Source organism: Antennarius striatus, chromosome 4 (assembly GCF_040054535.1).
Source record: "Antennarius striatus isolate MH-2024 chromosome 4, ASM4005453v1, whole genome shotgun sequence".
Lineage (NCBI taxonomy): Eukaryota > Metazoa > Chordata > Actinopteri > Lophiiformes > Antennariidae > Antennarius > Antennarius striatus.
In genome coordinates, this window is record NC_090779.1 from 17686549 (window position 1) to 17700000 (window position 13452).

The 13452-nt window shown below is 38.0% G+C and overlaps 2 protein-coding genes across 3 annotated transcripts in view; one reads left to right on the forward strand and one right to left on the reverse strand.

Annotated features, from left to right (window-relative positions):
• Positions 1-304: 304 nt before the first annotated feature.
• On the forward strand, positions 305-9422 carry ttc38 (tetratricopeptide repeat domain 38). 2 transcript variants are annotated; one of them, XM_068313965.1, is made up of 14 exons: positions 305-437; positions 665-742; positions 836-917; positions 1926-2097; positions 2940-3113; positions 4211-4286; positions 4556-4675; positions 4818-4877; positions 5100-5138; positions 5631-5712; positions 6193-6358; positions 7817-7976; positions 8356-8429; positions 8761-9421. In XM_068313965.1, exons 1-14 carry the CDS (start codon positions 408-410, stop codon positions 8846-8848), a joined length of 1401 nt encoding a protein of 466 aa, XP_068170066.1. In that variant the 5' UTR covers positions 305-407; the 3' UTR covers positions 8849-9421. The 2 variants fall into 2 exon arrangements, with proteins under 2 accessions (XP_068170066.1, XP_068170067.1); XM_068313966.1 differs by having other exon boundaries at positions 411-529; positions 8761-9422.
• Positions 9369-13452, reverse strand: part of tspan33b (tetraspanin 33b) — a 16415-nt gene continuing 12331 nt past the window's right edge. Inside the window, exons 6-8 of the mRNA XM_068313967.1 lie at positions 13028-13156; positions 10646-10807; positions 9369-9507 (exon numbers count right to left, since the gene is read on the reverse strand). Coding sequence (XP_068170068.1) covers positions 9439-9507; positions 10646-10807; positions 13028-13156 — 360 coding nt within the window. The 3' untranslated portion in view covers positions 9369-9438. The remainder of the gene's footprint in view (positions 9508-10645; positions 10808-13027; positions 13157-13452) is intronic.

The following is a 13452-nucleotide window of genomic DNA, read 5'->3' on the forward strand; positions in this document are numbered from 1 at the left end:
TTTCGGTATATATACAGTATATATACAGTATATATTTCGGTATATATACAGTATATATACAGTATATATTTCGGTATATATACAGTATATATACAGTATATATACAGTATATATTTCTGTGTTGACTTGCTTTTGAAATGATCACATCTGTGCATTCCACTGGAACTCTAGATTTTTATTATATAGTTGTAAAAATTATAAACATAACGACTATATAACAATAATAACAAGAACAACGGTAACTATGAAACAACTATATAAACACTGTACTACAATTCATGCACTTATTTTGGAAGGAATTCAACCGATCCAACATCCGGTTCGTGGTTGTTGTGACGTCATCGTCCTTCTCACTGCTAGGGGATATAAATCAAAGGAAGTCCCAACTGTGAAGGTGGTCCACCGACATGAATCCTTCCAGCTACAGGGACTGTCAGGTGAGCCGCAGCCGGGGGACGGAAACACGCTGCGTGTCCGCCGTGGAGTGTGGGATTTCATTGGTGTAGCAGAACTTTGAAGTAGTATGCATGTATGGGGAACATTTTTTAAAAAAGTTTGTCCTTGCATGCACCGACAAATATAACTGGTAGAAAAGACAAGGATGAATTTTTTTGTGAATGTAAAACTTAACGCAGCTCCTTTTCTTCTGCCCTTTCACGTCCAGGCGTGGAAGGCGGAGGGTCTGCCTCTGTCCACCAGCAGCAATGAGGCGTGTAAATTATTCGACGCCATTCTCCACCAGGTAAACGCACACACACACGCACACACACACACACACACACACACACACACACTGAAAACTAAAGCTCCATGTAACAAACTCTCACCTTCCTAGTATGTCAAATGGAAGAATGACGAAACCCTGGGAGGAATTGAAGGATGTGTTTCTTCAATGCAGGCAGCTGCCCCTAACTTTGGTGAGTTTATTCTTTAAAAAAATGTCTTCAAAAGATGCATTTTAGTGAGAAATAAAAGGAAGAATGGAAAAAAAAAATTAATTCAGTTGAAATAATTCACCAAACATCCCTATAATTTACTAATAGACATCAGTTTGTTGCAAGTCTTGCCAGTCGTAGGTTTGATTAATACATATTTTTCTTTCAAGACAGATCAAACTTTATTTATACAGCATGTGAAATAAATACCAAGTAACCATGTCAGTTTGACCAAACACCAAACATAAGACTTATACAGATCACATATTGTAATCTGATTAGTTAAAATCAAGTGAGATTTTGGACTGAACAACATAAATGCATTGCATTTTGGACTGGGTAGAGTTTTAAGTTTCAAACAGCAGGTTATTTCAAATGTTTTATTGTGTTTTTTATTTTGTGTGTTTTTTGTGTGTGTTTTTTTCTCCCTGAGAGTGTTGTTAGGACCAAAAGAACCATCCCTCAACACCCACAATGTCATTCCCTGCTCTAGTCTTTGCCTTAAACATGCATATTATGTGAACTGTGCCCTTTATCCTGTGGGTTTTATAGGCTTAATATTATTATTGGGCCTCATTTTCAGTTAGAAACGCAATGAAATTGTGAAAGTAAACAGTTAAGTCTTATTTCACCATTGTTCTTTAAACATCTCTGAAGTACAGAAGAAAATAGTCAGTATTTACTGGTCATAGAGTTGGTGCCCTTATTGACTAAATGTTTGTTTTCACAGAAGTTTTTTTTTTTTAAATTTTGCTGTAAATTTCATGTGAAACATGCATGTTATATGAAAGCACTTTACAAAATGTAGATATAAACATAGAATATGCACCAAACCCTGAGAGTCATTGGTGATTGAGATAGTTTTTACCTGAATAGTTGTAAAACATACTCACCACCTGTAAAATACTGTTTCAAAGAAGCTATCTGCCGGAAATGAATTATGTCCAAAAGTTAGCATATAATCAACGTTCATATTGTTTTCCCCTGCAGTCATGGGCCATGTGATCAGCACGGGGCTGGAGCTGATTTCAGGAAATAGCTTTCCACATTCGGATGAGCGTCTGGCGAGTGCTGTGAGGAAAACAGTTGAGCTGGCCAACAGCCAGGACATCTCTCCCAGAGAGAGGCTGCATGTCAAGGCTATGGAGTGTTTCTCACATGGGTAAGATCCAGAACTGAGTGGTCAAAAGAAATAAAAGTCCAAAAAAACAAAGGCTTATAAAGAAAGCACAGAACTCTGGTGAGTTAGGCTCTGGAATTAAATCATAATACAGCAGAGATGTTTCCTTTTCAATCACGTTATGCAGATGTAAACATGAAAAAGAAAAATTAAAAAAGAAGAATCCAAATCATTTCAAGCTCATGTATTACACTTTTTTTTTTTTAAACACCATTGACTTCAACTGCTTCTCTGTATGCGTGTGTGGGTGGCCGTATAAACAAAAAACCTGTAAGAGTAGGAGGAAATGGAGAAGGAAGAGGAGGCCTTGCTGATAAAGTTGAGCTGGTTGTGCTGCAGAAAGTAGTTAAAACTAGATTTGGAAAAACACATACAAAAAAACCACCCTCATCCCCTCCTTTTAGGGCATCCACCTAAAGCCATGTCAGCAAAACTCAGGAGCATGTGATGTTTGATCACTGATGTTAGCTTAGCATTTTAGCATTGTTTGACATCACCATCTCAAACATGAGTTCAGGCCATGTCACATCATTGCATGGGCTCATTCCTTACCTCTTTAGTGACAAGATTGCGTGGCTGAAATTATACGTTTTTGTGGCACAAACATTTTTATTTTGCTGTAGTATCCTGTGTTTTAGCAGGATGTCCTGTGATAATGAGAAGGTGTATTCATCTTGTATTTCATCTAAGAGGATATTTTTTAAGGGCATCACATTTACCCAAATCAACCGAAGGAACAATGTCGTGTGTGCGGTTCTCGTGTTCTCCTGCATCGATTCACTCAGCCGTTTTCATCTTATAAAAGTGACTCCTGTTTCTTTCAGAAAATTTTTGAAGGCCTGCGACGTATGGGAAGACATTCTGATTGATCACCCCACTGATATGCTGGCAATCAAGTTCGCTCACGATGTCTACTTCTACAGTGGTGCCCAAAAGCGGATGATGGACTCCGTGTTGAGGGTGCTACCCTTCTGGAAACCCCATATGCCCCTATACTGGTAAAGAAGATGGCATTGAATAAAATTATTTTATATAGTAGTCTAATCATATAAAACACATTGAGCTCAGGTCACAGTAGTCTTGTAAGGTGAATGGCGGGCTATCTCTGAAGTACATGCAATTTATTTCTTAAATGACTGAGCAACTACATAGAATTTCTATCTGGATGTGTTTTTCTGCAGATTGTTGATTGTTATGCCACTAGATTTCTGTGGATTACTTTCACTTCTCTGAAAGTGTTAGTCTGTGGTAAGCATTATCAACGAAACAAACGGTAGAACCTGTTGACTACTACTTGATGAAACTAATGAAATCTTCAGAAGTGATAAGAGCGGGTGATTATTGGTCTTGATTCACCCTGCTAGATTTGTAGATGAATAAGTACTTTATGAACAGGTTCAGCTTAAAAAGTGAAGTCCTAATTTAGTTTGCGACTTTTCTCCAAGTGGACAGACATTTTTTGAGAACTGGAAGGTTAAAATTTTTTATTTTTTTTCCCAGGTGGGAATCATCAAGTGTGAAAACTGAGGAACTGTAACAAATCACACATTTATTGATAGATGAACTTTATGTAGCCTCAGTTTTTAAAGTTGAAGGTGAGCAACAGAGACAATAGAATAAAAAGAAGCAGACAAGGATGTTCAAATTCACACAAGGACTTCAAACAAAGTTTAGAAGCTGATGTAATGGTGAAGGTGAAGAAAATAAACAAGAAAAATCACTTGAAGCAATTAACCTGTTACTGCTGCACCATGAGTTTAAAGAATGGCCTTATTCACAAAGCTCATTTTGACCAAACTTAATCTAATTATAGCTTTTAAATGTAGCAATCATGCCTTTCTAGAATCACAATCAACCCATAAGATACTCGCACGATTTCCCCTATGTAAAAATCAAATACAAATAATCTGAAAAGATTATTGAATACAAATAAGTGACAAGCCTGAGGCATCATCATTATTACTGAAGGAACGCTTGTCCAAAACTAATGTCTGCTGTGGATCTTTATAGAGGAAAAAAAAAAGGCAGGCCATGAAAAAATTTCACTTATGATTTTGTGATGAGTTTTGTTTTTTTCTTTTGTATTTGTGTTAAGCCACCTGAAAGGACAGCAGGCCTTTGGTCTTCTGGAGAATTCCTTGTATGATAAGGCTGAAAAAGTGGCCATGGAGGTGAGGATGTCATCATCAAAACAGTCGTTTGTCAATGCTGTCTTCATTAGAGCCTGCTGGTCTTGTCTGTCTGTGGTTGTGTCCGTATAATTAGTCATGTGTGGTAATTTGCTGTTGACCTAACTAGCTCTCCAAACTCGCTGAAGCCATACTCCTCTTTTTCAGAGTAACTCTGACGTAAGATTGTTTTTTAAGATGTCATATTTCTGTGCTGTAAGGAGTGTATTATTTTCTGGTTGCTTCTCCTTACATCAAACGTTCTTGCACAGGGTCTTGCTCTGTGTCCAGATGATCCCTGGGCTGTCCATGCTGTTGCACATGTTTATGAAATGAAGGTGGAGCTGGATAAAGGCCTTAAGCACATGGAGAGCAGAGAGAAAGACTGGAAGGTAAAATGTGTCCCACCAGCCGGGATTTCCACGGGACTGCATTTCAGCCCTGTACCGCTGTGTAAAATTTGCATCCACTGATTGCAAATGCATTGCAAAATTACTAGTGGAAAATTTCAAAAATTTATTGTTTTATTTTCAGGTATCTGACATGCTAGCCTCTCATAACTATTGGCATTGGGCTTTATACTTCATTGAGAAGGTAAGGATTGTAATGAGTTTACTCAGTCAACCAAACAGTTTGCAGCTGGAATGTTTTTGGAATTTGTATTTATGATATTGTTTCCCTTCGGTAATGTTAATTTTCAGATTGATTATAGTGCAGTGTAACCACTTTCGTGAATATTGTGTTTGCTTCTGTGCAATATAATATATGAAACTTGCATATTGAAATCCATTTATCTCATTTCCCCCATCTCCACAGGGGCAATATGAAGCTCCCCTGCAGATCTACGATTCTCAGGTTTGTCTGTGTTTAGAGCTTTTATCCCAAATTGAATGGCTGATCTGTCTGTGTGCGCACACATTCCTTTTAAGGGCCGTGTATGTAATGGTACACAAGGGATGCAGACTAAAAGCAATGTGTTGTGCTTGTTGTTGATTCAAGAAGGCAAGCATGTGCAAATGGAGGTTAAATCCATGCACACATCAAATACCAAAGCTGATTTCTTTTTCTTTTTTTATGCACTCTAAAAATAGAGGGTAATCTAAAGGAAAGCCCTTTTGTATTCTGTATCTTTTCAAGAACTTTTCACATTGTAACCACTTTTGTGAATATGAGTACAACAGGTGCCTGAATTTCACGAATGCTTAAATTTTAGTTTTAGGGGCACCCAACAGGAGATAAGCATGTCTAATTGAAAAAAAAGAATGTTTTCTTGTGGAGATGGTTAAATGTTTCATCCGTGAGTGTTTTGAGGGGAAAAATAAAAGTTTTTTTTCCTGTGTCCCTCAGTTATTTAAACGTTGTAAAACCTCAGGATCCACGTTGGACATGATCGATGCCACTTCCATGCTCTACAGGCTGGAAATGGAGGGTAAGACTAGCTGATGTAGGAATTCATTTTCAGTGGATGTGATGTCTGCATTGAGGAAATTGGGAAGGAAGTCCAGTTCATCAGAATCAATATCTTGGATTCCGTTAATCAGTTTTATTCAGATTTTTTAAATCATGTGTAGCATTGCACATTTGGAAATGTTCAAAAGTATACTGATGAGCCTGATAAAATGCTGCAGTATTTGTTTTATGAATGGCCTGAAGGTCAGCTGCAGCATCTAAATTAACATCATTGAAAAAGTTGAGTCAAGGGAAAATTTAGTAAAAATACTAATGAGGTGATAAAGTTATCATATCTTATTAATTGGACCTCAAGTGATAGTATTGGGAAATGTTTGTGTGTCATTTTAAGGAACTTTAGGTCTTTTCTTTTACTTGCTGACATTTCAACTCTTTGTAATATTGTTTTGTGACCTTTGTCTTTTTGGCATTTTTTTGTTCATATTGTTGCATGTGTTAGGGGTGTGCGTGAAGGACCGTTGGCGAGAACTGTTCCACATAACAGAGCCTTTCACTGATAATCATGTGAGCTTGTTTAATGACCTCCACTTCCTTATGGCGTCGCTGGGAGCCAAAGACAACAGGACCTCTCAGCGTATGCTGGAGGGCCTCCAGGAACTGGCTAGGTAAGTTCTGCACCATTTCTACCATTCACTTCTTACCTCTAGATCCTGTAAACGTTACATAAGAGCCACACAGGCTTTATGTAAAACTGAGACAGAAACGAGGCAGAGCGTAGGACTGGGAGATGGAGAGTGGATGCAGGGGGGAAGAAAATTCTGAGCCACAGTCTGTCTCAGGGATCTGGGGCTTCCCTCTGTAGCAGATGCACCAGCAGCTGCTGCCTCCCTAGAGTTTTGTGGTTTTTGACCACAGACAGCGTGTGCTTTCCATTTCATCCAGCATGCAATCCACAGGAATGCTGCATTTTACAAAAATATTGTATTTTTCCACTGTTGTGTAAAATGCTGTAGGTCACAAGTTATGCACCTAATGAGAGTCAGTCCCATCAAGTCCTGAAGACTAGTTTGAGCTCTGTGTATATTTAGTTTCATCGTTCAAACACACATTGTGTTCCTCTCACTCCGTTCTTAGAAGATTAGAGTTTTACATAATATGCATTTTGCCATAATGCAATTTTATGTACTTACATTCAGAGGCAGTGGCTCTGAGCATTAGCTAATCTAAGAGCCTCGTAGCAGTATATAATTTTTAGCGTTACATTAAGCTGAATTCTGTAAATGTGTATTCTACTACTGGAATATGAAAGACATTAACATGTGGGTGTGTAGAAATAGATGGAACCTGGAAGTTTTTTTGTGTTCCGTTGTTCTGGATAATACTTGGGTAAAAAAGAACAAAAAAAATCATGGGAAAAAAAATCAAGTTTACATAATTTTACACGACTCGCCAAAATATTAGAATCTTATAATCTATAGAAAACCATTAGAATCTCATAGTATCCTGACAATTCATCGTCATCTACGTTCAACATATAAACCATCAAATTGAATGTACCTATTGGTAAATTTATCAACACATTAATGTATTTAATATTGCAAAATAACAAGAAATCCTGTATTTCTTTTATAACATGAAAAAGGCTTTTATTTAAAAATAAAGCATCCATGATGTATGGTAAAAATCTCAGTTGCATTCATAAATTTAGATATTTTAAAAAACTATATCACAAAAGAAAAATTATGTGTTTGTAAATTTTAAATAGATTTCTATTAACCATAAATTGAAAATGCATTCATAAATAAAGTACAGTACAGAACTGGGAGTGGATATTTTCGGTTTAGCCTGGAGACAAGATCATTCAACATAACGTTATTTTTCGACTTTCGTCGCGTCTCCTGGAACCAATTAACGACATACTGTGACGTATACCTGTATTACTTTTCAACATCATTAACAGTTTTTACTTCATTTAAAGTCCTCTAAAAGAAAATGTTCGGCATTTTAAATGGCTACCTGCTTTGACTCTCTGCATTTAGATGAAAAGTATAAACATTAAATCTTTACCACTCCTTTATAGATGATTTTCTTTAACTGTTGAGAAACACTCCTCTCCTTCACAGAGAGCCGGGGGACAATGAGCAGCTCCAGCTGGCTCCAGTGATTGGTATCCCAACATGTCAGGCTATGATGGCGTACAACGAGGGCAACTACAGTCAAGCTGTAGAGCTACTGTACCCATTGCGCGATGACCTGGTGAGACTAGGTGGCAGTGATGCACAGGTAAGTTCATTTAGAAATGGGTACCATGCTTAAAAGTCAAAAGCTCAAGTTCAAATTAAACTTCAGTTAGTCATGTGTACTTGAAGCGCATTGAGTGAAAAAATAAATGAAAAAAAAAAAATCCAAAGGCTGGAGGTGAAAATCATTCTGCTTGAAGGCTTTCAGCCCCATGAATATACTACATTGTGGGAGAATGGGGAGCACAGCATGCCAGCATATGAATAATGAATCTGCTGTGGGTGCTGATGGACTTTGTTCATCTATTTTCTATGAATTCATAAAATTTCTCCACAAGGTGTATAGAACTACGTTCAATATACAGTGGAGATAGTGTTGAAGCAGCTTTTCTAACCTTGCTTTTGTCCACTGTTGTTTACAGAGGGATATCTTCAACCAGCTGCTTATTCATGCAGCCATCAAGTCGGACAATAAGCACCACCAGAAACTGGGAAGGTAATACTGTACCCTAGAGAGTCATGAAACCAGTCCAAACAGTTGCCTTTAGCTTCTTGTAGCTTTAATGCTGGCCAGTTTTACCATTCCATGTTTTTATGTACAAATGTGTTATGAGATTTGAAGCACTGCAGTTATTTATGATGCTATATTGGGATAGTACCTACTCATGTTTTCTCTAGTTACGGTGTTACACAGAGTGCATCCTCCCAATACATACCTGGTAGCCTCTGTCTGTACACCATGTTAAACCTTCATTACTGATCAGGTTAGCTTCTCTCTCTTTCTGTATCTGTGTTAATCACCTCCTATTGTGCTTCAATACCTACAGATCTCTTTTGGTGGTGCGTGATAGTCTGAGAGAAAATTCTCCTTTGACAAATCGTCTGATGCAGAAAGCCCTGGCTCTTCATGGATAGATGAACTACAAGTTGAACAGAGCAGGTTCCATGCAACAAACATCCAAGCAAACATTATAAATTAATGTGCTGCCTTGTGGTTTTGGGAGACTCCTTCATTTTCAGGCCTTCTGAATATCAAAAAATACTTCTGCTTTTCTGATTTCATGTCTTGAGTTCTGGCAAGACTCTGTTCTGTTTAACCAGCTTACCTGATCTTTGGGAAACTTTTAGGAAATTTTAAATGACAAAACTGACATCTATAATTTATAACATTGTAACGTTTTAAATGTAATCAAAATATAACACCGACATATTCTGAATTGTATTAATACACATTATGTTTAGATATAGTTTTCTGCAAAAAAACACATCAGTACAAGTCTGTACAAAAATCAATGTTCAAAGCCAATAAAGATGAACTTTTTGCATGATGACTATTGGAGTAATAAAAGTAAAGTGCACCACACTTTTATGCCTGTGGGTAAAAGTATGTTCAGAATACAAAATGTAACTCAGACATTGCTTTGACACATCCTTACACATGTCAGAGAGGGTAAGCAGAGAGCTGTACGTCCTTTTCTCTCATTTTCCCCTGTGTTGGTCTGTTCTCACAACACTGAAGTAATTTCATCTTGGATCTGGGAGATCAACATCTGGGACAGCACAATGCCTGCAATCTAGAGGAGAGCAGCAGCCACTTTAAATTACAGAACAGACTTTGTGTAATTGAACAGACTGCGTCGAGCATCTCAAGGTCTCTGAAGGGTGTCATGATGCTCAGCGCAGGCAGGAAACACTCTAAATTAGGAAAGACTGTCAGTATAATTTGAATAACTATCCGCATATTTATAGGATTACAACTTTTAACATTTTTGTTATAATTAACAGTTTGATTTAAATTGGTCTCGTTTTAGTTATGATGTGCAAGACAAAAAGGAGTATGTCATCAGATTTGCTGCTCATCAGAGCTACTGGAATACTAATGCAATTATATTGGCGAGTCTACAGGGTAAATCATGTCCTCTGAGCAGAATCTTTTGGTTCCCAAACAGCCATATATAAAAGGAAGATAGTTCAGGTTAAAGATCCATAGGCTGAGCTGCATGCTTAATGTAGTATGACAATGCAACATGACACCACCTGAATCCAGTTGACGAATGAGAAGATTAATTATTTACAGCCAGTTTTTGATTAAAGCTCATTTGTTTTCATGGCCAATCTAAAATCGAGCTATGAGCAGAACTCAGTGCTGTGGAATTTGAGTTGTGTCGTGTAGCATTGGGAGGAATATTTTCCTTTATTAGGCACAGAAGCTGAAATCACTCATTCAGACTTCAGACCTCAGTTACACATTAACCTGCACCTTTGGACTTGAACACAGCAGTAAATTAATAATGTTCAGCTCAAGTTTCAATGTCCCATCATGCATAATTATCAGCTTCTACAGTTAACCCTTTGCTTTTTACATAAGTTTTGTTCCTCTAGACTTATATTAACCATAAATCCTTTTGATGTCCAGTAAAATATTTATTTTCTGTGAGAGATTCTCTGAAATTGTGCAGTTACTTCTGCAATGGCGCAGCACCTTCATTGATGATGCTTAGTGTATTGGGCTGATTAGTCATAATTCATTAAGGGAGCCTGTATCAGGTCAATTAATTGATTTCCACTCACCCTTTTGGGTGCAGATAGTGCCCATATTGATGTGTGTGTGAAACCTTGAGTGATGTCAGAGCAGACTTGACCAAGTTTACCAAAGGCAAAGAAGTTCCGTCGGATAGAGCACAGCATGCAGCCAGTGCCTGATGTGTGTACCTGAGGCAAGGCCAGGCCGAGAGCGAGAGCCCCCACCAGCAACAGATGAGACTCAATCCACATCACTGCTCTGATTGCACAGCCGACCGGATAAATGGACTTGTTTGCATCCTTGTAGGTCTGAGTTTGAACCCCAAAACCACACATGGTGTTGATCACTGCCTGGACAATGAAAAAAAAAAAAAGGCCAACACAGAAATTGAGAAATTAATTTTTGCTTGACAAAGAATGTCAAATTATAAGATTCTTGGTAATATCTATGATAATAAAAAGAAAAACAAGAAAACCAAATTGTTGGTGTGACGGAAGGATATTCAGATCGTGAAGAATCCATGCAGTTATAAGCTATGAACAGCAGGTTGCAGCACTGCATCTTAAACTGATTTTTCACCAAGGTTACAGCAATGTTTTTAAAGTGTAGCATAATGCATAATCACTATTAGTTGTGATGGACTGAGATGGGCTCCCTAGGTTTCTGTCTGATTGCCAACTAGAAGGAATTGTCGGTAATGGCTGTAAGTGTAAGCTGTTCCTCTGTGTGTCTGGACGGCTGTCAGTCAACTAACTTTACGGAAGTAGAAATGTATGCATGAGTGCATGCATGAGTACACAGTTAAGTATGAATATAAACAATGGGCTAAAACACATTTAACTGCATAAACATGATTTGCTATGCAAATCTAACATGTTGGTGCTGTATAAACAGCATCATTACACTTAAATGCTAATACTAAAACATAGCTGTCAAGCGGATTAAACATTTCTACTTTAAATATTTCAGTTGGATTCAAAATTATTAAAGCCCTCTCATATGTCAGGTTTAATGACAAAATATAATATTTATAATATTAGCTTTTTACAATAACCAAATCAAACAGGAACCTTTTGAATAAAGATAGAGAACCCAGTGTTGCTATGACCTGCAGTAAATGTGATGTAACTTCAGACACCAGGCTCTGGCAGTACTCCTGGTATATCCTAACATGTTCTTCATGGCCAAAGGCCTCCAGTGCTGTAATATCCTTGAACCTGCTTCTCATTTTCAATGGGATTTAAGTTGGGCAACAGTCTCTAAAATGTTCCAGGACTTCTGTAATTAAGTCCCAGCAGACTACAGGGTTTGTTTGGAATCATTATCCTTTTGCAACAGGCAGTAATGCCAAAGCTTCGCTTCATCACAGATGATGCATTTTCTTCATGGATTTTCTGATACTTAATGGAATCCATTCAACCCACTGCAGGTTTACAGTATTCAAGGAACCAGAGGAGCTTCAGAATATCACAGTCACCGCCACCGTTCTCTAATGGTAGTGCTCTGCAGCATGTTCTTAATTTGATCTCTTCCAGTGATGCCACTGATTCTCAGTCCAGTATAAACCTGCAGAACGTACTAACCCACTGATCATACTGGAGCGGACTGGTCCTGCACTTACAAGTGTATGACTCCCAAGTTTTGGGTCTTAACAAACAAAATTTCGGTGAATACACATTGCACACATGAATAAAAGCATTTTGTGCTGAATGCGGATAAAACGCTTAAAACATATTGTATGCCATTGTTTGATTGGGTCTTTTAGTTTGGTTATTGCAAACAACCAATGATTAGTATTTTCAAATAAACTTAATGTACATTTTGAAACCATATTTATTCAATCCCTCTGAACTTCAATTCCATGGAAGTCACAAAAAATCGCATGTTACAGATCTTGACAAGGGAGAAGCGAGTTAGTCATTAATAGAGCAGTTCTGTACACGTCAACTTTTTTCTCCAAAGGACAGAAAAGTAATGCAGCTGTCAGTTATTGCTTCCAGCTGCAGAAATGTTTGCATTGCCTTTAGGCAGGGAAATAAATAGCCTCTGCAGGTTCAAAACACATCTACTTCTCCAGTGTCAAAATAATGCAAATGCTGTTTGTCATTGTCAGGATGGCTGCATGCCGGCATACAGACAGCAGCAGGTCCCTGTGTGTGGGACAGTTGTAATGTCTGAAAAAAAATAGTATCCTATCAGGACTTTTAGATTGAATTTGTAGTTATTTGTTCAAGCTTGGCATGGATTTAATTTCAACCATCGGAACAGAAGCTGTTTTATTTTGGCGAGTCACTCGAACAGTTTTACGGAACATTTAATTTGGTTTTCATATAATTCAAAGGTGTGATGATTGTGAGTCAAACTACCACAGCCAGTTTAACTGTGTGGGTCATGTCTATGATATTGTTTGTTTGTTTTGCATAAAATACCTAAAAATTCAAATAGTTTCTTTGCGTTAATATGAAATCTCCTAAACAAGTACTGCATCTAACGAGCAATTTTTTTTTGTCTTCAAGCCTTTATGTCAATTTATCTACATTGTGTTTTATGAGACATCACAGAAAACGTACCTCCCCAGGAACCGGAGAGCAGCAGGAGTAAGGCACCGCACAGCGCTCAGAACTTGGGTTCTCATATGTGCAATTAAAGTACAGATTCCAGGACCAGTCTGTGTAGCCATTCCACCCACAGCACTTAAACTGACAGCGAGAGAGAGAGAGAGAGAGAGAGAGAGAGAGAGAGAGAGAGAGAGAGAGAGAGAGAGAGAGATGGGTAGGGGAGGGGGGGCATGAATATATTTAGAAACAAGGTCTTCTTCTGCACTGCACATCTTGCCAGACTGGACATCTCTCTTGAGGAAACCCAGTTCAGTGTGTGCCAGTGTGTGTGCACATGAAAGAATAATATCATGTGGAGACCCCACAGGGCACAGCAACAGTTTGCTACTCTCATGTGGAAACCACCTCATCAAATAACATTTCGTTTAGTCATGTAG

Excerpts from the sequence above, each read along its gene's own strand:
- ttc38 (XM_068313965.1), top strand. The coding sequence starts at position 408 with ATGAATCCTTCCAGCTACAGGGACTGTCAG. Across the intron at positions 2,098-2,939 it reads ATGGAGTGTTTCTCACATGG|AAAATTTTTGAAGGCCTGCG; the intron begins GTAAGATCCAGA and ends TGTTTCTTTCAG. Across the intron at positions 7,977-8,355 it reads TAGGTGGCAGTGATGCACAG|AGGGATATCTTCAACCAGCT; the intron begins GTAAGTTCATTT and ends TGTTGTTTACAG.